Raw genomic sequence first — 21501 nt, forward strand, 5'->3', positions numbered from 1 at the left:
GACCACACAAAACACAAGATAATGTGAAGGTTATGTACTTTGTTTACGGGTTTGTTTTATTTGTTTGTGGTGTCTCATGTAGCTCACTTCTGACTTTACTGCATCTAAACACACTCGTGTAGTTTCTGTGTGTGTGTGTGTGAGACGCTCAGGTGAGCAGACGCTCCTCATGCCTCTCCGTGTTTATTTCCAGGCCTCTATCGTATCTGGGTCTGAAGATCTTCTCTCGGTTCGGTGTCTGTGAGTTCCTGAGCTGTCCCGAGGCGACGCTGCGCTCCTGGCTGCAGATCATCGAGGCTAATTATCACTCCAGCAACTCCTACCACAACTCCACACACGCCGCAGACGTGCTGCACGCCACCGCATACTTCCTGTGCAAGGAGCGCGTCAAGGTGAACACACACACACACACACAGCTCCACCACTGTGTCATCAGGACACAAACACATGATCCGCTTCACTCAGGACTTTGGGAACAGGTTTGGCTGATCCTCACTTTGTGTTTGCTCTTTATGTTCAGTTTTATTATTCTTACTCCACACAGAACAGACTCGGCTGTAGTCTCCAGACTCAGTTATTTGACACACAGCTTTGACTAGCAGTAGCAGTGGTGGTCAGCATATGCTAATGAAAGACGGCATGCGGTCGTGAGGGTGTTAGCGCAGGGATCACAGCTCCGTGTCACTGCAGCTTCTCTCTCTCTGTGTCTGTTTCTCAGCAAAGTCTGGACCCCATAGACGAGGTGGCGGCTCTGATCGCGGCGGCCGTGCATGATGTCGATCATCCTGGGCGGACAAACTCCTTCCTGTGTAACGCAGGAAGTGAGCTGGCCGTCCTGTACAACGACACGGCCGTGCTGGAGAGTCACCACGCCGCGCTGGCCTTCCAGATCACCACACGAGACGACAAGTGCAACATCTTCAAGAACATGGAGAGGTACGTTCCCTCAGCGGCCTGCTCCTGTGTTCGTGAGAGACACTGCAGATGATCTGAACTCTGCTTCATTTAGTGCAGTGTCTGACTGACAGGTTCAGGATGAGTGAGTGTGTGCGAGTGAGTGTGTGCGAGTGTGTGTGTGCGAGTGTGTGTGTGCGAGTGTGTGTGTGCGAGTGAGTGTGTGCGAGTGAGTGTGTGCGAGTGAGTGTGTGCGAGTGAGTGTGTGCGAGTGAGTGTGTGAGTGTGTGAGTGTGCGAGTGAGTGTGTGCGAGTGAGTGTGTGCGAGTGAGTGTGAGTGTGTGTGTGAGTGTGTGTGTGTGTTCAGTACGATGTGGTCTCATGTGTCTCCTGAGGGTGATTGGTCTCACTGATGGGATCATCTGACACGGGTCTCACACACACACACACACACACTCACACACTCTCTCTCTCTCTCACAGGAACGAGTACCGCACGCTCCGACAGGCCGTCATAGACATGGTCCTCGCCACTGAGATGACCAAACACTTCGAACACGTCAACAAGTTTGTCAACAGCATCAACAAACCACTGGCAGCACTGGAGGAGAACGGGGTGAGACACACACACACACACACACACACACCTACACATCTCACACACACACACACACACACACACACACCTACACACCACACACACACACACACCTACACACACACACACACCATGAAGATTCACATCCTCATCATTAATAAACCAACAATCTCTGGGTCATTAAAGAGCATTTACCTGCACACGGGCATCTCGCCTTTATCTGTGTGTGTGTGTGTGTGTGTGTGTGTGTGTGTGTGTGTGTGTGTGTGTGTAGGATAGCAGTGATGAGGACTCAGTGCAGAACATCCTGACGGCTCCAGAGAACCGGATCCTGGTGAAGCGGATGTTGATCAAATGTGCTGATATCTCCAACCCCTGCAGACCCCTGGAGCTGTGCATCGAGTGGGCTGGACGCATCTCAGAGGAGTACTTCGCACAGGTGTGTGTGTGTGTGTGTGTGTGTGTGTGTGTGTGTGTGTGTGAGAGTCTCAGTAAGGATTAGGGGTGTCACGATTTTGATTTAAAATCGAAATCGATCGAAATTAAGTCAGTCTCGAACTTCGAATTAAAAAATGGAATCGTCGATGCTGCCACGCCCCAATGTTGTATGACGGCAAATCAATGACAAAAATAACCGAGCATTCAACTGATGCTGGCGCGCGCGCTATATGGCTTCCGCGAGAGGAAAACTGAATCGGATGCGAAGAAACGGGAGCCCGCGAGCTCATTTCAAACTCTCGCGCTCATTCCCCACATCCTCGCGTTCGATCATCTCACCTCTGCTCGCGCGAACAATTTTATTTTTGTCAGTCGTGGGGCGGGGCTTGCTGTTTTAGTTGTTATCTCAAATGTCATTGGTTATTCCCCTTTTCCTAAAGTCAGTATTCGACGCCTGATAGAAAATGATTAATAATTCACTTGACTTGACCCATGACTTCATCAGTGGACCAGATACATGCGAGGAATCATTTCTTTTGCTTGTTTAATTTATTTTTGTCTTTAATGTAATTTAATGCATTGTTTATAGAGTAGATCTTTTGTAGATACTTGATTAACTGGAATTCTTCTGATTGCTAGTGATTGCAGTCTTGTAATAAGAGATACACATATTTTACAGACTGTAATGATGCACACACACCACACACACACATACTGTACATACATGCATAATATATATATATATATATAAATAAATCTAAATGAATGACAGTGAAGTGTTTAACAAGTGTTTTATCTTTAATCTTTTAAATAGATACATCGTAATATTTGAAGGTTAGTTTAGTCATTTTTTATTGTTTTTGTTTGTTTTATGAACTTGAATGTCATCTTTTGTGACTGCACTTACAAAAGAGAAACTGGATGGCAGTTTATTTTAAGTTTTCAATTGACTAAAGATATAAGTTATTGTTACATTATGTTGTTAATAAAAGTTTTAAATTTGACAGTGTAATGTGGTACATTGCAAACAAAGGTCAGATATTATATTACATAAAAGTCTAGTTTGAAAAATGACAATCTGTGCTTTAAAGAGAATAAATGTAAAAATCGAGAATCGAATCGAACCGTGACCTTAGAATCGAAAATGCAATCGAATCGAGGATTTGGAGAATCGTGACACCCCTAGTAAGGATAGTAAGGGCTGAAGAACACTGTAATATCTGACCGAGTGTGTGTCTGCTTCAGACGGATGAAGAGAAGCAGCAGGGTCTGCCGGTGGTGATGCCCGTGTTTGATCGAAACACCTGCAGCATTCCCAAATCCCAGATCTCCTTCATCGACTACTTCATCACAGACATGTTCGACGCCTGGGACGGTGAGAAACAGATCCTTCATCCAGATTCTGTTCCACTGTCAGATGTGTTTGAGCTGAAGTGATGCTCCTCTGATTTAACCAAGCCTCCCATCGAATAATAATAATGTTTTTATTTTAAAGTGCATTCTGTGTGTTTCCAGCGTTTGCTGATCTGCCCAATCTAATGCAGCATCTGGACAACAACTTCAGATACTGGAAGAGTCTGGATGAGAAGAAGCTGCACAGTCTGCGTCCGCCGCCGGAGTGACACACACACACACACACACACACATGATGAGCGGAGCTAGCGTGATCGACGGACTGTGATGAAACACTAGCCATCAGCTCGACTGGACACACACACTCGTCTGTGGAGCGCTGTTTGGTCCAGCTCCATTTCTTCTTCTTCTTCTTTAACTAATGATGAGACTCATGAACTAATCAAACCCTCAGAATGAAAGATGATCTAAACACCAAAGGTGATGATGTATGTAACCTCTGCAGACTCTGACAGGAAGCGTCACGTGGTTATTTTGGTCTGTGAGCGGCTCTCCTCCACAGTTTCTGCTGACGAGACTGCTGCCTTATTTTCTACAGAGACCCCCGACGGACTGCTGCAGTTTCTAACACACTCACGTTGTATGAAGTAAATCTCAATATTTTTGTAGCTGATCAGTTTTACACTGGAGCGATGTGAAGCGTCTGGGACTCCTGGTGTGTGTGTGTGTGTGTGTGTGTGTGTGTGTGTGTGTCAGTGATGATCTCCTACAGCGTCCAGATCCGTCTGTGTCAACCTTCAGCCCACATTACAAGAAAATGAGATTATATTTTGTATTCGGCACCATTATGTTTTTCTGCATTGTGACATTATTTTCATGATGAATGACCTCTTCTTCAAATTCCTCTTTAAATTCTCATCTGTAATGTCAAAAGGAGTTTATTTAAATTGTAAAGTATTTCTACATCATTGTAGTATTTGTTGTACTGCCTTTTTTGATTTAATAAAAAGCTATTTTTTATTGTAAAGCAGAACTACAATAATAAATGAAACTACAATAATAAAACTAACGTCCAGGTGAGACTCGGATCAAATTTGTGCTTGATTATCATTAAATAATGCAGAAATCCAGGACAGATTTTGTGCTGAACCGTGAACTGGATGTGTGTGAGCTTCAGTGTGAAGATGCTTTTCTAGAGAAATCAAGTTTAGTTAAGAAATAAACTGAGGAAGGTGGATCAGAGGCTTCTGATTGGCTGGCGGACAGCAACGTAATGACATCATATCATTTAAACCGACACCTGACGAAAGACTTGACTAATTTCTGAACATTTATAAGGAGCCATGCGAACAAATCTACATAAATATTATATAATAGATAAATGAAATGTGCACTGTTTTTTTTTTTTTACATGATTCCCAACTATTTAGATTTGTGATTTATATATATTTGTAGAGTCTTTACATTTTTATTTCAATGTAGTAATGAACTATTAATTTAATTTTATATTAAGTGACCGCATTAAGGAAAGTCTCTTAAAGATCAAGATCAGGTTCTCTGCATCTCCTGCTGCATCAAGCCCCGCCCACAATATCTGTCACTCAAACTGCACGACTCCTCATTATCTGTGTGTAAGACTCCAGTAGAGTTATGAAGTCATTTTATGACAAATCTTTCAGTGAGTAAAACTGGCTGTGTATATAATAGAAGGCTATTATGGACTACACAACATTATTATAAATCTTTAAATAATTTTTTTAAATGATTGTCACTGGTTCAGTAGGATACTCTTGTAATAAAGTCGCAGACAGATTGTAAAGATCAGTTCTGGTTTAAAGATGCGATCTGATCCTGTTTACATGAATGAAGCCGCTCTCGAGCAGATGATCCTAGATCAAACCAGATCACCAACAATCAGCTCTGATGATCAGATCTACACAGAAACATAACGATAAAGATGCACTGAAGACAACAAGATGCTCTGGATCATCTTCCTTCTGATCCCATCTGTTTCTGACAACACATCTGAAGCTACATCACAAGATATCACAAGCGTCCATCAGAACAGAGAAGATCCCGTGACCGGACACACTGAAGTACAGATGCAGGAGCAAAAGCGTGATGTTCTCTAGGATGTTTTCATATTGTTTAGATTGGAAGTGCAGAGTTGAAGCTGACCTTTGACCTTTGGCTTGTGGAGCTAAATTTCACTCAGTCAAGGTTGGATTTAGAACTGAATAGAGATCAAATAAAAACATGAAAAGGTTAAAACCTTAAGGTTTCAGATTTAATTCAGAAAATGTCAGGGAAATGTAAATACAGCTTACTGTGTGTCATTGATGTAAACACGAAGGTCGTTTCTGCAGCGCTCAGTTCCGCGGGAGGCCTGTAGGCGGCGCCAGAGGGGGCGGGGCTCCGCTGAACACAATTCAAGCGGCAGAAGAACAGATGTGTCACGTGACTTCCGCTCGAGGCCTCACGCTGTGTGTCTGTGAGATTGTGAATCGATGAGCAAACTTTGGGTTTAAAGCTGCACTTCAGCGTCGTGATGGCGTCTGGATCACCGTGAGTGTTTGTTCAGATCCCCCGCTCACTGGAGAAACTTCAGCCGTTTGATTTTGTTCGTTTTTGTCAACATTATACTGTAAAACTCGGAATAAGCGCTAGCTTCTTAGCAAACGCTCGTGCGCGTCTGAGTCTCAGCAATACACGATAAAATAACAGAATCAGTGAAAGTCTGTACTACACTGCTCAGATTCAGCTGAACATCAGCTCTCAAAGACTGACTTTATAGCAGTCGTGTGTGTGTGTGTGTGTGTGTGTGTGTGTGTGTGTGTGTGTGTGTGTACTTGTTTTTCTACTCTGGTGGGGACTTAAACCTGAATACACACAAATTAATGTGGACTCGTGTCACAATTGAGGTCCCCACGGGTAAACGAGCTAATAAATTACACAGAATTTTCTTGAAAATCTAAAAATGCAGAAAGCTTCCTGTGAGGGTTAGGTGTAGGGCGATAGAAAATACAGTTTGTACAGTATAAAAACCATTACACCTATGGGATGAACACACAAGGATAGCTGACCAGACTGCGTGTGTGTCTGTGTGTGTGTGTGTGTGTGTGTGTGTGTGTGTAGTACTTCGGTCTGATGTGTAACTGGAGGACATGAAGACAGACTCTCTCTCTCTCTGGAGCTCTGTTGATACTCTCCTCCGACAGAAACATGTGGTGATGAGAACAGACCGAGAGCGAGAGTCCGCCGCGGCCTACGATCACCACACACACACACACACACACACACACACACAGAGTGTCAGACTGTCTCACGGTGCTCTGTTCTCTGCAGGTGTGTGAACAGCAGATGGGATCGTCCCACAGCAGACAGCGGCTCCGTCTCTTCTCCCACAGATGCGTCTGCAGCTCCGCGGGGGGGCGTGGAGATGGCGGCGGCGATGGCGGCCAAAATAAACGCCATGCTGATGGCCAAAGGCAAACTGAAACCACTGCAGCCGCTGCCCAGTAAAGTACTGACCGTCCTGCAGCCGTGTGTCCCATGATGCTCCGCTGTCGCTCCGTGAGCTCACGTGTGTTTGTGTGTTTGCAGGCGCCTCCAGCACTTCCTGTCTCCGCTGATGAGCTCATCGTGGCTGAAGTCGACATAAACGACGTGCCGATGGAGTGCAGGGATCTGCTGACCAAAGGCAAAACTCAGGACGAGGTTTGTGACACACACACACACACGTGATGCCGGCGTGTCTGTCTGCACACGCGTGTTGACTCTGCTGTCTGTGCTGTAGATCGGGCAGCTGAGCGGCGCAGTGGTGTCCACTAAAGGCCTTTACATGAGCGACACGGACAGCAGCGCAGGAGCGTGAGTATCAGTGCAGTGGTGTGTGTGTGTGTGTGTGTGTCTGCTCTCTAATGCTCTGTGTGTGTCTGCTCTCTAATGTTCTGTGTGTGTGTGTGTGTCTGCTCTCTAATGCTCTGTGTGTGTGTCTGCTCTCTAATGCTGTGTGTGTGTGTGTGTGTGTGTCTGCTCTCTAATGTTCTGTGTGTGTGTGTGTGTGTGTGTGTCTGCTAGGGCTGTGCGATATTGAAGAAAAATGCGATATGCGATATCTTGCTAAATAATGCGATATTCGATATGCGATACGATATTTATTTTTTCTAAAATCAATTAAAATTGTATTAAGAGAAATTATATAACCAAAATTTCAAATTATTTAGGGGAAAGAAATCACTACAACTTTTGAAAGTGAACAACAGCAGTTTTTTTTATGTTGCATTAACACAAATTACATTTTAACATTACATTTAAATGTTAAAATTACATTTTAAAAATGTAAACAAACAGAAAATAAAAATATCACTAATACTTTGCTCCACTATATAGTTAGGCCTACATCAACCTGAAAACATGAACATTCAAGTAAACAAAAACACTTGAGAAACAGTGGAGTTACTTCTTTGCTCTCTTTTTGTTTTGTTTTTGCCAAGTCAGATTTTAGCATTCATGCTAAAATTGTTAAAGATTTTTGGACAAGAAAACCAGCATGTCCACTTTGTTTGGTTTCAGGGATGCACGCTGACATGTAACTACATTGCCTGATGTGCTGAAAAGTCTTTCAGATGGTGTGCTAGTGGCAGGCACACAAAGATATTTTTCCGCCAGCTTGCTTAAGTGGGGGAAATTTACCTTGTGAATTCCCCACCATGCCAAAGGGTCCTGCTCACTGTGGATTTTGGGGATCAGAATGTAGCTGTTAAATTCTGCTTCAATGGTTGCATGGTCAGAGGATTCAGAGGGAGATGTGACTGAGGTCTGTAAGAGACTTCCTAAAGACTTCTTCATCCTCTTTGTACTTGTGGCTGTGGCACTTTGACATGGCTCAGCCTCAGCACCTGACACAGCAGCACCCACTGATGATGATGATATGGCAACAGCAGGTTGTGCCTCCTAGAAAAAAAAGAAAAGGAAAATAATGATTAGTACCTCCATATTTTATTAATGAGCTCAAATCATTCTTGCTATATAAAATATTCTTACCTTCATTTCTGATTTTATCCTTAAACTAATTTCTTCCCGTTGTTCCTTAGGAATGTAGTCTTTTTTGAACCTTGGATCTAAAAAAGTGGCAATGTTCAAGAGAGTTTGGGTTGCAGGATCCTCATATTTTGCCTCCATGTAGCCCAGCACTTTGGTTTTAATTGAGCATGTCAGCTCTGTGTCTTCCTCGTCAGCAGCAAGGGTTTGTGTGTTCAGTAAACGAAGAACTGGAAGTAGATAGGAAATGCTCACGTATTCTTCCCCAGACAAAGCATCTGTAAAATCTTGAAGTGGCTTCAATGCCTTGTTTACGGACTCAAGGACCTCAATGTCCTGCCAAGATGGAACCAGATGTCTTGTACTCCGATTTTCAGAGAGAACTTGTGACAGAGCCCTCTGCTGTTCCAGGATCCTTTCCATCATTTGTTGCTTAGTGCCCCATCGTGTAGGGCACTCTGTGATCAGACCATGTTCTGGCAGGTTAAGCTCTCTCTGTGCTTTCTTTAGCGCTTCTTTCTTTTTCCAGCTATGGGAAAAATGTCCCACTAGCTTTTTGCACACTCCTAGAGCACGACTGATGCGTGTGTCACATTTGACTGCATTTTCTGGATAAATAGAAATAAAATAGTTTCAATCGTTTTAATTAAGTTCTGGTTTCATATTTTTTAAACACTAATTTGAATAAATCTTACATCTATAATTTAACGTATAATTCTTTATTAATTTAAATATCATCAACACTAAAATATCTGTGACAGTATACAATAAGATGTGTTTAATAAAGTTATTATATGTTAAGATAACTAATTAAATATTCTGATATAAAAAAGTAAGACTTACCAATAGCAAGGTGGAGTCTGTGCCCGAAGCACTGTAGTCGGGGCCAACCATTTATTTCCGCCGCTTTGATCATATTGGTTGCGTTGTCAGTGGTAAAACACACTAGACGCGCCTCATTCAAATTCCAGCCAGACAAAGCCTCTCGCAGTCCCAGCGCTATGTTTTCCCCACTGTGTTCACTGGGGAAATATGCTGTCTGTAAGCACAGACTTCTCATCTTAAAGGCTTTGTCAATAAAGTGAACCGTTAAACTAATGTACGGCTCTGTTGTCCTACTGGACCAGAGGTCCGTTGTACACGCAAAATGTTCGACATCTCTCAGTTCCAACATGACACGTCGCGAGTATGCTCGTACATTTGGGGGATAGCAATGCGTGAAAAATAGGTTCGAGAGGGAATGTTGTACCGTTTGTCGATGGTATTCATCAGGTGCAAAAACCCTGGTTTCCCGACTGTGGCGATCGGAACCATATCCTTTGCCAGATAGCGTGTAATGGCCTCGGTTATCTCTCTATGACGGCGGGAACTTACAGGATATGGTGTTATGCTTTCGAAGCTTGATGATATGGATTGTTGCTTGGGTTGGTGAACGAGGGTTGATTCACCTGAGCTTGAAGATTTTTCTGCAGAGCATAGCTGATACAAATCGTTGTGCTTTGCTTTGAGGTGACTGAACAGATTTGAAGTGTTTCCCGTTTTCGTTGCTACACGAGATTTACATGTTTTACATATAACTTCAGTCTGCATGTGGTCATCTCTTTTAAATCCAAAAAACTGCCATATCTTTGAGGTGCTTCTTCGTTTTGGCACTAAATCGTCGGCAGCAGCTGCGGATGTCTCAGGCTGGCTCATTTTATCATATTAGTTTGCTATGAGCGCGTCACTCACTGCGTGCTGGCTTGTTGATGGTCAGACGTCAGAGCAGTGAGCACGCGGGCGCTATGCGCACGCACACACACAACTAACGTCCGCGTGTCAGATGATCTGTGTCGTAAAACTATAAATAGCTTTGTATTACTTTATCATCTATCGCAAATCATTACGATATGCATATCGCGATATGCGAATTTGCGATATTTCGATATTTTCGATATATCGCACAGCCCTAGTGTCTGCTCTCTAATGCTCTGTGTGTGTGTGTGTGTGTGTGTGTGTGTGTGTCTCTGCTCTCTAATGTTCTGTGTGTGTGTGTGTGTGTGTGTGTCTGCTCTCTAATGCTCTGTGTGTGTGTGTGTCTGCTCTCTAATGTTCTGTGTGTGTGTGTGTGTGTGTGTGCTCTCTAATGTTCTGTGTGTGTGTGTGTGTGTGTGTGTCTGCTCTCTAATGCTCTGTGTGTGTGTGTGTGTGTGTGTGTTCAGGGCGAGACCGCTGTATCTTCATGTTCAGGGCCGGCGTCAGGAGCAGGTCAACAGTAAGTGTTGAGTTCAGTCTCTGCTCCACTGATCATTCACACAGAAACTACATCGCTTTATGACATGATGTAAGACAGTTGCACAAAAAACAAATAAATGGACAAACTCAGCTAGATATTTAAATTAGAGAACTTTAACATCTAAAAAATCCAAATTTCTTCATTTCAGATGTTCTTAAATTTATGGATGCAATGATCTTAACTTAATGTATTTTAAGCAAAAACGAATGATAATATGAGTGCATGAAGAATCTGGTCAGTTTATTAGCCTGTATGTATGTTTTGATCTAAGTGAGACTGAATGTAAAGACAGAATGGTCTCACGTTAGCTTTGTGAGATTAGCTGCATCATAGCAAACAGCAGAAGCAGGAATGAATGAAAGGTACGTTCACTCTGTGCCAGCAGGTGGCGCTTGAGGAACAGCAGAGAATTAAATCTAAAACACTCTGAATTAAATCACAACCTTCATGATATAAATTTGGCATTAATCTTTAATGCAATATTGATTATAATTTCATATATAGTGAATTCCTAACTAAAATATTATTATTTTAAAAGATTATAACTCATTTGGATGCCCCTAGCATTTGTCTGTTTCACCTGTGACACAGTTAGCTCCCACTTTACAAACCAGGCAGATGTTTATTGGTGAAACGCTAAACCTGAACCAGCAGAGCTTCCCAGAGCAGGACTCAACATGAGACGAGTTCAAGCAGAGCCTCCTTCAAGCTCTTCATCTCTCACACACACACACACACACACACGTCACTGACTGACTCCTGAGACTGAACAGGAAGTGTTTGTCGTGTCAGAGGCAGTGGCCAGGATAAAGGAGATCATCTCTGAGGACGTCCTGCGCTCGTCGGGGGGGCAGCAGCCCGCGGTGATGCCCACTGTCCCGGTGTACCGTCAGACCGTCCCGTCTGCTGCCCGCGCTCCCGCCGTCCCCGGACACAAACCGGCCCCGCCGCACACCGGGGTAAGAGAGTGTGTGTGTGTGTGTGTGTGTGTGTGTGGAGGTTTAGAAGGCGGGGCCTCGGAGCATGTGGTCTCTGCTGATACACACCTCCTACAGAAACAGCAGCCAGAACCACTCCTGCCTACAGACAGAGGTCAGAGTTCACTGCGCCCGCTGACACACGTCTGACCCTCACACACTGATTCTGAACAAACCCTTGAGACGCTGCTCTCTCGCAGACGTGTGTGTGTGTGTGTGTGTGTCCTCGAGCAGGATGAGAGAACTGCTGCGCGTCTCGTTTGCGTCACACGGGTCAGAAACATGACCTTCTGTTGGGTTAGGGTTCAGTCGACAGGATCTGATGATGATCGGAGTAAGGTCTGAACGTGACGTCGCTCCTGCAGTCATTGATGATTCACTATTTGTAGATGATTTAAAGTGTTGTTCTGCACACACACACACACACCGCTGTAGTTTAGACCACATTCACCCTGCAGCGCGTCTGCTTTCAGATGATGACACGCGTGCCGCTCCGCCCGATCATTACCCAGAAGCCCCAGCGCTAGGCGTCAGGCTGTCAGCTTTGGTGACGTGTTTGGAGGCGGAGTGAATGACTGTGGCGTCTTGTTGGTTGCAGAGTTTTGTGCACACTAAGATATTTGTAGGCCTGGAGCAGTCGCAGGCGTCCTGTAACGTGAGAGAGCGTGTGGAGGGACCGTCCGGCTCCTACCTGCAGCACATCCAGTCTGAGACCGGCGCTCGGGTCTTCCTGCGAGGACGAGGCTCCGGATACATCGAGCAGGCGTCCCGCCGCGAGTCCTTCGAGCCGCTCTACCTGTACATCAGGTAACACTCGCTCTCTCTCACGCTTCTGTGACCACACGCCTGTTTCTGACCCTGTGTGTGTGTCCTACAGCCACCCGAACGCTGCAGGACTGGACGCGGCCAAGAAGCTGTGCGAGAGTCTCCTGGACACGGTCAGTGTGTGTGTGTGTGTGTGTGAGAGAGTGTGTCCTGCATTGGTGTAGTGTGTGATCGTCTGTTGTTGTTCAGGTGCGGGCGGATCACTCGAGGATGGTGTCGTCGTATCCCTCCGCAGCTCCTGCTCCAGGTGTGTGTTCCTCTGCTCCAGGTGTGTGTTCCTCTGCTCCAGGTGTGTGTTCCTCTGCTCCAGGTGTGTGTTCCTCTGCTCCAGGTGTGTGTTCCTCTGCTCCAGGTGTGTGTTCTCCCGCTTTGAGCCAATGCTTTGAGCGAGCATCTTTTTGCTGCTGATGTTGAAACACGGTTTATTTCGACTAAACTCAATCTAGTATACGACACACATCTGATGTTCTCCCAGCGGTTTGATCACGTGAGACGTCTGGGAACAAACACACTCTTTAAATGTTTTTGTTCTTGAAGTGTGTTTTGAGGAGGGCTGGGTGATATAGCAAATATTAGCGATAATTTCGGAATAAATTTGACGACGATGTAAAATTAGAAAATATTGTGAATATCTAATATTTTAAATTCAAGCATACTTTCCTAAAAGAACGTCCAAAAGCTGAACATGTTACAGTGGACTGCTGTACACACTCACGAGAGCGTCTGTCAGAAGATTGGTGTAGAGATATATACTTGTTCTGATCTGGCAACCACACACACGCAAACACTCGCTCCTCCTGAATATTAGAACATAGGTTAAGATGATCTGGAATTACTAATAGGAATTCAACTTTTTATATTTTATTTGTTTTACCAGTTTTCATAATATAGACAGAGAGAAATACCTATGTGCTAAATCAAATAGCTCCCCATCTGCGAGTGTTGTTAGTGTGTGTGTGTGTGTGTTAGTGTGTGTGTGTGAGAGAGTGTGTGTGTGAGTGTGTGTGTGTCAGGAGTTCGTCTCTTGTGCTGCCGGACTGATGCGCTGTGTTCTCCTTCAGTTTACCCCACACACGGATACTCTGCTAATCACAGCTATGGCGGTCAGTCGTGGTACGGTTACCCGAGCTCCTATCCCACGTACCCCGGTGCCTTCTGGAGCAGCTCCAGCCAATCACAGCCCAGCAGCGGCGCGGTGCAGTATCCTGTGTGCAGCCAGAGCAGCTTCCTGCTGCAGGTGAGAGTCACTGACACAGAGTACAGCTGTCCTGAACACTGCCCACAGCACGCTCGCTACACCTGTGTGTGTGTGTGTGTGTGTGTGTGTGTGTGTGTCAGGGGGAGGATGCAGCGTCAGACGGAGCAGACGCCGGCTCCAGTCCAAAGCAACACAATGCAGAAGAGGAACAGAAAGCACAGGTGTGTGTGTGTGTGTGTTTGAGTGACTGTAGGACTGTCATTATGAGACTCACCTGACACGTGTGTGTGTGTGTGTGTGTGTGTCCTCAGATCTCCACAGATGTTTTGGAGAAGGATGTCAGTGCAGCAGATGACAGCAGGTCTGTCCTGTGTCTGTGTTCAGTTATGTGCTCTCTATTTCTCTAATATTTCCTGTTAGTGTTTCGCTCTGACACGCGATCAAACATGGATACTCTGCTGTATTAGAATCTGAATGTGTTCTAATGTTGCAGGGTTTTGGTTTAACGTGTGTGTTGTGAAGTCCTCTGGGTTTAAGGTTGAGGATGGGTTAGTTATGGTTAGTTAGAAACGCGTGAGTGACGTGATGTTCTTGTGTTCAGGACATTGATGCCACCCCCAGCAGCTCCAGTGAGGAAGAGACCGAGAGAAGAGACCTGCAGCACAACACTCACACACACAGGTGTCCACACACACACACACACACACACACACACACACACACACACACACTCACACACACACACACACACTCCCTCAGTCTCTCTCACACACTCCGACACACACATACACACACACACACACACACACAGGTGTCCACACACACACTCTCACTCAGTCTCTCACACACACACACACACTAATGATTGTTTTGCTGACTCTGGAGGTTAGGAGCTGATGAAGTGTGTGATCTCTGCAGATGAAGAGCAGCTGATGATGAAGAAGAGGAAGACTGCAGAAGATCCCAGCATCTCCTCAGGACTGGTTCCTTACGGAGGAGACTCCTCAGACGAGGAGGAGGAGCGCATGCGCAGCGGGAATAAGAGCTAAGCGTCTGAACGCAGGACTGCAGCATCACACACTTTTATTTGATTAATTGTTTTATTTTACACAGGACTGATGTGAACTGTTCCTATGGAATAAAGAGATAAACACACACCGCTGCTGCGTCTGGTTTATTCAGCTCTAGATCTGCTCGTGTGTCACGGTGTGATGTAAGCTGGAGCAGTCATTCCGGTGCGGAGCGTCAGCGCTCCGGGGTTATCCAGAGCGAAACACGGCTGAACGTAGTGCAGGAAGTGACAGCTGAAGGTGTAGAGATGCTGCCGCAGCGCTGCGTTGTAGAAGGACAGGATCCCACGGGAATAATCCAGGAACACACCGATCCGCAGCGGCTGCACCGTGATGCGTATGTCCGGTGTCCAGCCGCTGTGCAGGAACTCGTACTTGTGCCTGAGGAAGAGAGGAGCAGGTTCAGCTGGACACGTCTCCTCTTACACCGTGAGATCCACAGGCGTCTGATGCTGTGATTTATATTAACATTAGTTTTCATATTGACATCTAATGTACAATATTCAGCTTGATGTTTATCACAGTTGGTTATTCTACTCCTCTGTAAACACTAGATGTCATGATGGTCACATCGATACGAGCAAAGATCTGAGCTTGATTCTGGTTCAGGCAGATCATGAGCCAATCACAGACTTTACCTTGTTGTGTTTCTGGAAGAGCGACTGCATTGCACACCACAAATATTTAAACGTTTTAATGCATCTGCCCACGTTTGAAGAGAGATACAGTTTCAGTGCTTTAGCGGTTAGCTGTGTTTCTGCGTCTCGCACCTGGACGGTGTGAGGATGTGTCTCATGCACCAGGACGTGTTGTTCCCGCCCAGGTGTGAGTTACGCTGTGTGTCCTCATACGCCACGCCCACACGAAACTCTGCGTCCTCGTCCACCTCGACCTCCCAGTAATACTGTCCTCGGACGGGCACCAGGTCGCCCAGAACCGCCACACACCTGCGAGAGAGACGCGTCACACACCTGTCACAGGACTGGAGCGCACGCTGCTGCTCACCTGTTGAAGGTGTTGTCACTGAAGGTCATGTGACTGATGGGAAGATCTTCATCCAGGTAGAACATGGTGAGGCCGTCGGCTGACAGAGACAGACTCGGGTGCGCCGTGTCTTCCAGCAGGTGGAAGAACGTACCTGTAAACAAACACAGACGTCACACACACACACACACACACCCTGACGGTCAGGAGGGTCAGGACCTGTGGTGGAGATGTGGACGGGCTCGCTCCGGTCGCTCGGGCCGCCGATGTTCACGGCTCTGACGTGGAGGATGTAGATCTTCTGCGGCTGCAGCTGCAGCAAACACTCGCAGGACGGGATCGCCACGATGGACCTGAACCAGATGGGAACGATCATTCTCACTGACCGAGGGATGCCCGAAACCAGCTCATAAATACAGGTTTAGGAGTTTAGTTGTGCTCGCTGTTATTCTGCTTTAGGGTTAGTGAAGGAATCGGGACAGACTTCCTGACCACGTCTCTCTGATGTTTGTACTATTGTTTAAATTATTTTTTCTTACACTGTTATTGTGCTACGAACTATTTCTGATAAACTGTGGTTGGTTCATAACTAAGTGGGTAACTTTAGGGTGATAAACTTCAGTGTGAACCAGGGTTTAATCAAATATCCGGGGACCCGTTCTTCTCCTGTGTCTCTAACTCTGTCAGATGGATTTGATTGTTGATGATTTGGGATGATCTTGGATTGTTTGGTTCTTCGAAGCTCATCCTGGCGCCTGTACCATGATGGTAGCTGAACCAATTCAGAGTTACAGGATTAGTTTTGAGTTGACAAAGCCAAACCTCTCCAATCTCTCCAATCCGGCTTTGTTGGTACCATGATGCTGTTCATCAACTTTCTTTGTCAATTCAGGCTTTGATCCCGAGTTTGTGGAGCGTGTGCACATGAATGTGTGACATCACTGGCGAACAGCCAATCACGAGCCTTGCAACACAAAGCAAGTTTGATTTACTTCTCGCGAGAGACCCAGCGAGATTCAAACTAAAGGTTAAAGGTTTTGCTAAAGGTTAAGAGATTGAAGAATATGACAAATTTAAATGTCATATGAAAAATGAAGGAGGACTAATAAAATAAATAATCTTGCTCTTTCAGTGCAGTGACAAGTAAAACTTGTTAAATTAGTTTATACATTTAAAAATATATAGAGACTCGAACATGTAAGGTCAGATTTTGTATTTTTTAAATAGTGCAATCTTTTGATACTACAGCTTTTTCATATTACATGATCTGTATACATTAATATTTATTAAAATAAATGATTTAAAATAACTGTTAAACTAAAATTGCTTGTGTGTAAAAGCTAAATAATAATAATGATAATATGAATCACAATAATTCTATAAATCATAAAATGAGTAATTATCATTAAAGCCAGACTTCTGACCTTTAGTGACCTTTAATTTGGAGCAAGATAAACTGGAGTGACTGTGTCAGACGTGTCACTTCTCTCACATCTGATTGGTCCAGCTTCAGTCTGAGATCTCTAACCCAGAACATAACCTGCCCCGGAGCAACGAACACCGATTAAAGCCGAGCTACTTTCATAGCACCTAAAACCCAGGGTTGGCGGAAACTAAGCTGAAACATAGCTGGCTATCCACCTAATCCAGCTTCATGGTACAGGCCCCAGGACTTCGAATCTTAAATCTGCTTGGAGCGGCTTCTTTCTGTAAACATGATTAGATTTTTAAAAATGGAATTGATATTTAAAATGTATCCCAGTCACTGCTACTTTATTTCAAGAGTACGCTTAAGTTTTTATTAATGATGATGTCATTCAGCGGGAACAACACCAGGATGTTAGTGCTGTCTGTCTGTGGTCTGTGTGTACGAGTGTTTCCAGACAGAGCCCAGTCATGTAACATGAAAACTACGAGATGAGAGACGCGATACGATGAAAACAGTGACGGTCGCTTCTTCATGCATCACGTCTCGTGCAGAAGATCAAATCAGTGTCACTGTCCCATCTACAGGGTTTCTCGTATCTTCTTGGGTTCTTCATATTAGATGTCTGGATACTTGTGCGCTGATCAGGGTTTTGATTTGATATTACAGTCAATGCATAAATTATCATCATAAAAACTGTGGATGCAGGAGACTTGGAATATTTCTTCATTTCACACTATTTCTGTTCTTGTGAGGGTTTGAAGGTTTGTGATGTGGTCAGTGGAAGTGTGTCCTGTGTGAGCAGAAGGTCAGGGTGATGTGAGGTTAGTGTGTGATGACAGATCCACTCGTTCTGATGTGTGTGTAATGTGTGTGTAGCTCACTGACTCGGTCCCGGAGCCGTCTGTGCCGGTCTCTCCGAACTCCAGCGTGTAAGACTCCACCGGGTCGGTGTTCCCGGAGTCCCAGCGGATCAGCGCCGCGTTCAGGCTGCTCACACACTGCCGAGGCTTGAGAACCGGAGGAGATGGAACTACACACACACACACACACAGCGTTACACACTCGTGGACCACAGCAGTCCTGCAGCGAGCAGCACACACCTGTCATGTAGACGGCTCTCTCGCTGGCCGGACTGATGCCCGTGGTGTTGGTGGCTGTGACCCAGAGCTCGTACTGAGCGTTCGGACGCAGACTGGACACGGTGCAGTGTGTCTCCTTCACCTTCAGCTGAGACACTGCACACACACACACACACACACACACACACACACTGACCTCAGACCTAACCTCAGCACAGAGCTGCTTCACATGCGCTGACCAGTACGGTTCGTGTGTAACTGGTTTGGGCGGTGAATGGTTTACCCTCCTGCGGCGTCTCCATGGTGCAGTCATCAGAGATCAGACGCCAGTAAAGCTCGTAAAACTCCACGGTGTCGTCCGAGAACAGACTCCAGCACACGTGCAGCGACGTGTCTGTGGCAGAGTTAGCGATCTGAGGATTCATGACCGGAGCCGACGGAGCTACACACACACACACACACACACGAGTCAAATACACCTGTACTACCTGCTGACTGAAAGGGTTAAAGTGTATTGCATGCGGACTGACGTGTTGTAATGCGTTATAACTCTAGCACTGGTTCTGCTGCAGGCCAGGAATCACAATCATTAAACAACAGCTGAATTAATGAAGACATAAGAGTGTTTCCGCTTCAATAATCAGACAACTACGAGCCTTTTCATGTGAGTTAGTGTTAAACACTGTCAAGAGCATCATTTACACTCTACATTCCCAAAATCTGAAAACTGCAAAAATAAAGTTCCTCCCTTATTCAATAATAATTCACATGACTCGAGGCAGTCACATCATTTTTCTTATTGTGACTAGGAGTCTGACCTGGAAGCACATTAATGGACTCCATCATCTGTCTGACCTCGGACAGATCTGGGGTCAGCACCTGGAAGTCCAGAGACACTCCCAGCTTCAGATCCACTTCCTCTCCGGCGAACTGCTCCACTCTGATTGGACACAACATTAGAGAACATCCCAGATTCCCTCGGACCTCACATCAGTACGAGCGCTAACATCTGTCCCTCGTGTCTTCTAGGGTTAGGGTTAGTGCTCAGGACTGATGGACAAAGTGTCCAATTAAATAACAGAATGGAAGTATAATGAGTTATTATATCACTGATTTACTGTGTACGGGGACTATAGCTCATCCACTGTACATCCAAACGGAGGATGAGCACACATCTACTCACCTCTTCATCACTGGCATGACAGCCTGTCAATCAGAGAGGGAGGCGGGTCAGACACTCCTCAGTCAGATCGAACAGTGTTAGAGTTCACCAAGCTGTAATGAGACTGAAAGCGTATCTCTGACCTGCAGGAAGCCGTGTTTGTCTGGTCTGCGGTGGAGCTCCTGTGCGCTCTCGATCAACTCTTTGGAGGCGTCCAGGGTTTGGCCGCACCGCAGCAGCTGACCGTACAAACACTCCAGCTTGCTGTTCTTCTGCTCGTCCAGAGCGGCTGCTCGTGCCTCGTTCCTCTGCGACAGCGTCTGCAGAACTTCATTATAGTGCTGCTCCAGATTCTGCTCCTGCCGGCCGAAGTTCTCCTGCAGACACACGTGTGATGTGAATCATCAGCTGAAAGACATCCCCAGCGGAGACGAAGCAGGAGTCCAAACCTCCACAGTGATGAAGATCTCCTCCAGGTTACTGGCGAAGTTCTCCATCTCCACGATCTTCTGGCTCAGTTTGCTCCTGCGCTTGTTCAGCTGCTCCTGGAAGCACAGTGCTGCGTCACACACCGCAGACGCTCGGTCAGGTGTTAGTGAATCTGTGCTCACCTTCATCTGCTGCGTGTGTGTGGACACATCAGAGGAGCCCTGCTCAAACACATCTTCATCAGTGGCCTCCTCCTCCTCCTCCTCACTCGCCAGCTCCTCCGCGATCACGTCCAGGCGACCTCTGACCTCAAACACGTCCATACTGACACCTCCCACAGAAACACATCATTCATGTTCACTAGTTCACTGTCTGTACACTCATAATGTCTATTTACGTCTTGTTTATTATGTTGTGGTATTATTGTATTGGTGCTGTATGTAGAACAAGATCTGGCTTGGAAAGGTCATTTGAAAAAACAAACAAAAGTTTTTAATGACTTTGGACACAACTAACCGTGATATAAACTTCGAAAAAGTAAGATGAGGTTTTCTACGAGAATATAGTAAAAATAGAAAGTTTGCCCACAGGTCACAAACACTCAAGTCTCTCTCACACACACACACACACACACACACACGTACTCTCATACACTCTCACACTCATGCACACACACACTAACCATGACATCACAGTCATAAAATCACCTAAGCAGACTTGTTTTCTTGCATTTTGTTCCAAACTAAAGTAATCGGAGCAGTAAAAGCAGTGAAATACCTGCTGGTTGTCGGTGTGCTCGGTGTCGGTGAGTGTGTTTCTGCGCATGCGCATCGAGCTCCGAGCAGATAAATATAGCTCGACGGATCGAATATCAGCTCGAAGCCCCTCACGACACCAACAGCACTGCTTTACTAAACACACTCACCGTAGCGCTTCATTTTACAGTATAACGGACTCGGTTCTTCCGTCGGTGCCACGATCTAAATATAAACTCAGATGGAAAGTTTCATTTAAATATATTGTTTATATTTACACTGTAATTTAGACACATTTCCGGTTAATTTTTCATCTAAATCATATAAACCCACACCAGCTTCAATAATATTCTTCAAATTGATTCTCTAAAATTGTAATTGGTTTTGACACATCTGCTTTTCTTATGCTTCCAGACAGTCATCCTTTAGCCCTGTCCACATCTTAATTTCTCCCTTTTGACCCCTGCCCCTGGACACACCGCTGTAAAACACCCATGCAGAACAACACATCTCTCCTCTACAGAAAGAAGAAACTTTATATATAAGACATGAGATAACACTTATTCTTTGATTTAGTATTGTAAGTCTGCTCGACAGCAACAACAATATTAAAAGGCAATATAAGTTTGAATATCCATTAACTGATTTTACTAACTTTTCTCTTTTTACCAAATATACTAAACAGTCCCTTGTAACCCAACTCAACATTTCACACAACTTCAATCAGTCTTTCTGGAGGGTTAACGTTTCTTTTGGTTCTTGTTCGTTCGCTGTCTCTGGTGCTGTCTCTACTCAGAAGTCGCTGATGTCATTGATGTTGGATCCTGTATCTTGGTCTCAGAGCTTTGCTCAGGACATAAATCAGTTCTGTTCCGTTACAGTGTTGATCTGTCATCCGTCAAAACCTCATAAGATCTTTGAGACACTTGTTTTTCCACCTTGTTCTGCTGAGACCACATACCTGTATTGTGGTTCCCCAGTTTAATGGTGACT

At 45.3% G+C, this 21501-nt stretch overlaps 3 protein-coding genes across 11 annotated transcripts in view; 2 read left to right on the forward strand and 1 right to left on the reverse strand.

The window, feature by feature from the left end:
* LOC127933984 (high affinity cAMP-specific and IBMX-insensitive 3',5'-cyclic phosphodiesterase 8A) overlaps positions 1-4351 on the forward strand; it is a 19653-nt gene extending 15302 nt beyond the window's left edge. For both annotated transcript variants that reach the window (XM_052531120.1, XM_052531121.1), the window contains exons 17-22: positions 194-392; positions 719-936; positions 1377-1509; positions 1766-1930; positions 3175-3304; positions 3445-4351. In XM_052531120.1, the coding sequence (XP_052387080.1) occupies positions 194-392; positions 719-936; positions 1377-1509; positions 1766-1930; positions 3175-3304; positions 3445-3551 (952 nt within the window). In that variant the 3' untranslated portion in view covers positions 3552-4351. The remainder of the gene's footprint in view (positions 1-193; positions 393-718; positions 937-1376; positions 1510-1765; positions 1931-3174; positions 3305-3444) is intronic.
* A 1337-nt stretch (positions 4352-5688) lies between these two features.
* On the forward strand, positions 5689-14757 carry LOC127933986 (KH homology domain-containing protein 4). Of its 6 annotated transcripts, none has more exons than XM_052531125.1 (14): positions 5689-5847; positions 6628-6805; positions 6886-6999; positions 7079-7152; positions 10527-10579; positions 11393-11559; positions 12176-12384; positions 12455-12515; positions 12592-12754; positions 13464-13639; positions 13741-13821; positions 13912-13961; positions 14202-14281; positions 14519-14757. In XM_052531125.1, exons 1-14 carry the CDS (start codon positions 5831-5833, stop codon positions 14647-14649), a joined length of 1554 nt encoding a protein of 517 aa, XP_052387085.1. In that variant the 5' UTR covers positions 5689-5830; the 3' UTR covers positions 14650-14757. The 6 variants fall into 6 exon arrangements, with proteins under 6 accessions (XP_052387085.1, XP_052387086.1, XP_052387087.1 ...); XM_052531126.1 differs by having other exon boundaries at positions 12592-12733; XM_052531127.1 differs by having other exon boundaries at positions 5690-5847; positions 12592-12712.
* A 4-nt stretch (positions 14758-14761) lies between these two features.
* Positions 14762-20744, reverse strand: LOC127933985 (fibronectin type III and SPRY domain-containing protein 2). Of its 3 annotated transcripts, XM_052531124.1 has the most exons (13): positions 20531-20744; positions 19936-20084; positions 19774-19869; positions 19468-19701; positions 19346-19368; positions 18981-19102; positions 18446-18604; positions 18184-18318; positions 17969-18113; positions 15874-16007; positions 15676-15808; positions 15441-15617; positions 14762-15051 (listed from the first exon to the last, which is right to left on the reverse strand). In XM_052531124.1, exons 2-13 carry the CDS (start codon positions 20074-20076, stop codon positions 14802-14804), a joined length of 1749 nt encoding a protein of 582 aa, XP_052387084.1. In that variant the 5' UTR covers positions 20077-20084; positions 20531-20744; the 3' UTR covers positions 14762-14801. The 3 variants fall into 3 exon arrangements, with proteins under 3 accessions (XP_052387084.1, XP_052387082.1, XP_052387083.1); XM_052531122.1 differs by having other exon boundaries at positions 19774-20084; positions 20531-20652; XM_052531123.1 differs by having other exon boundaries at positions 19774-20077; positions 20531-20587.
* Positions 20745-21501: the final 757 nt, after the last annotated feature.

This window comes from Carassius gibelio, chromosome A18, assembly GCF_023724105.1.
Source record: "Carassius gibelio isolate Cgi1373 ecotype wild population from Czech Republic chromosome A18, carGib1.2-hapl.c, whole genome shotgun sequence".
NCBI lineage: Eukaryota > Metazoa > Chordata > Actinopteri > Cypriniformes > Cyprinidae > Carassius > Carassius gibelio.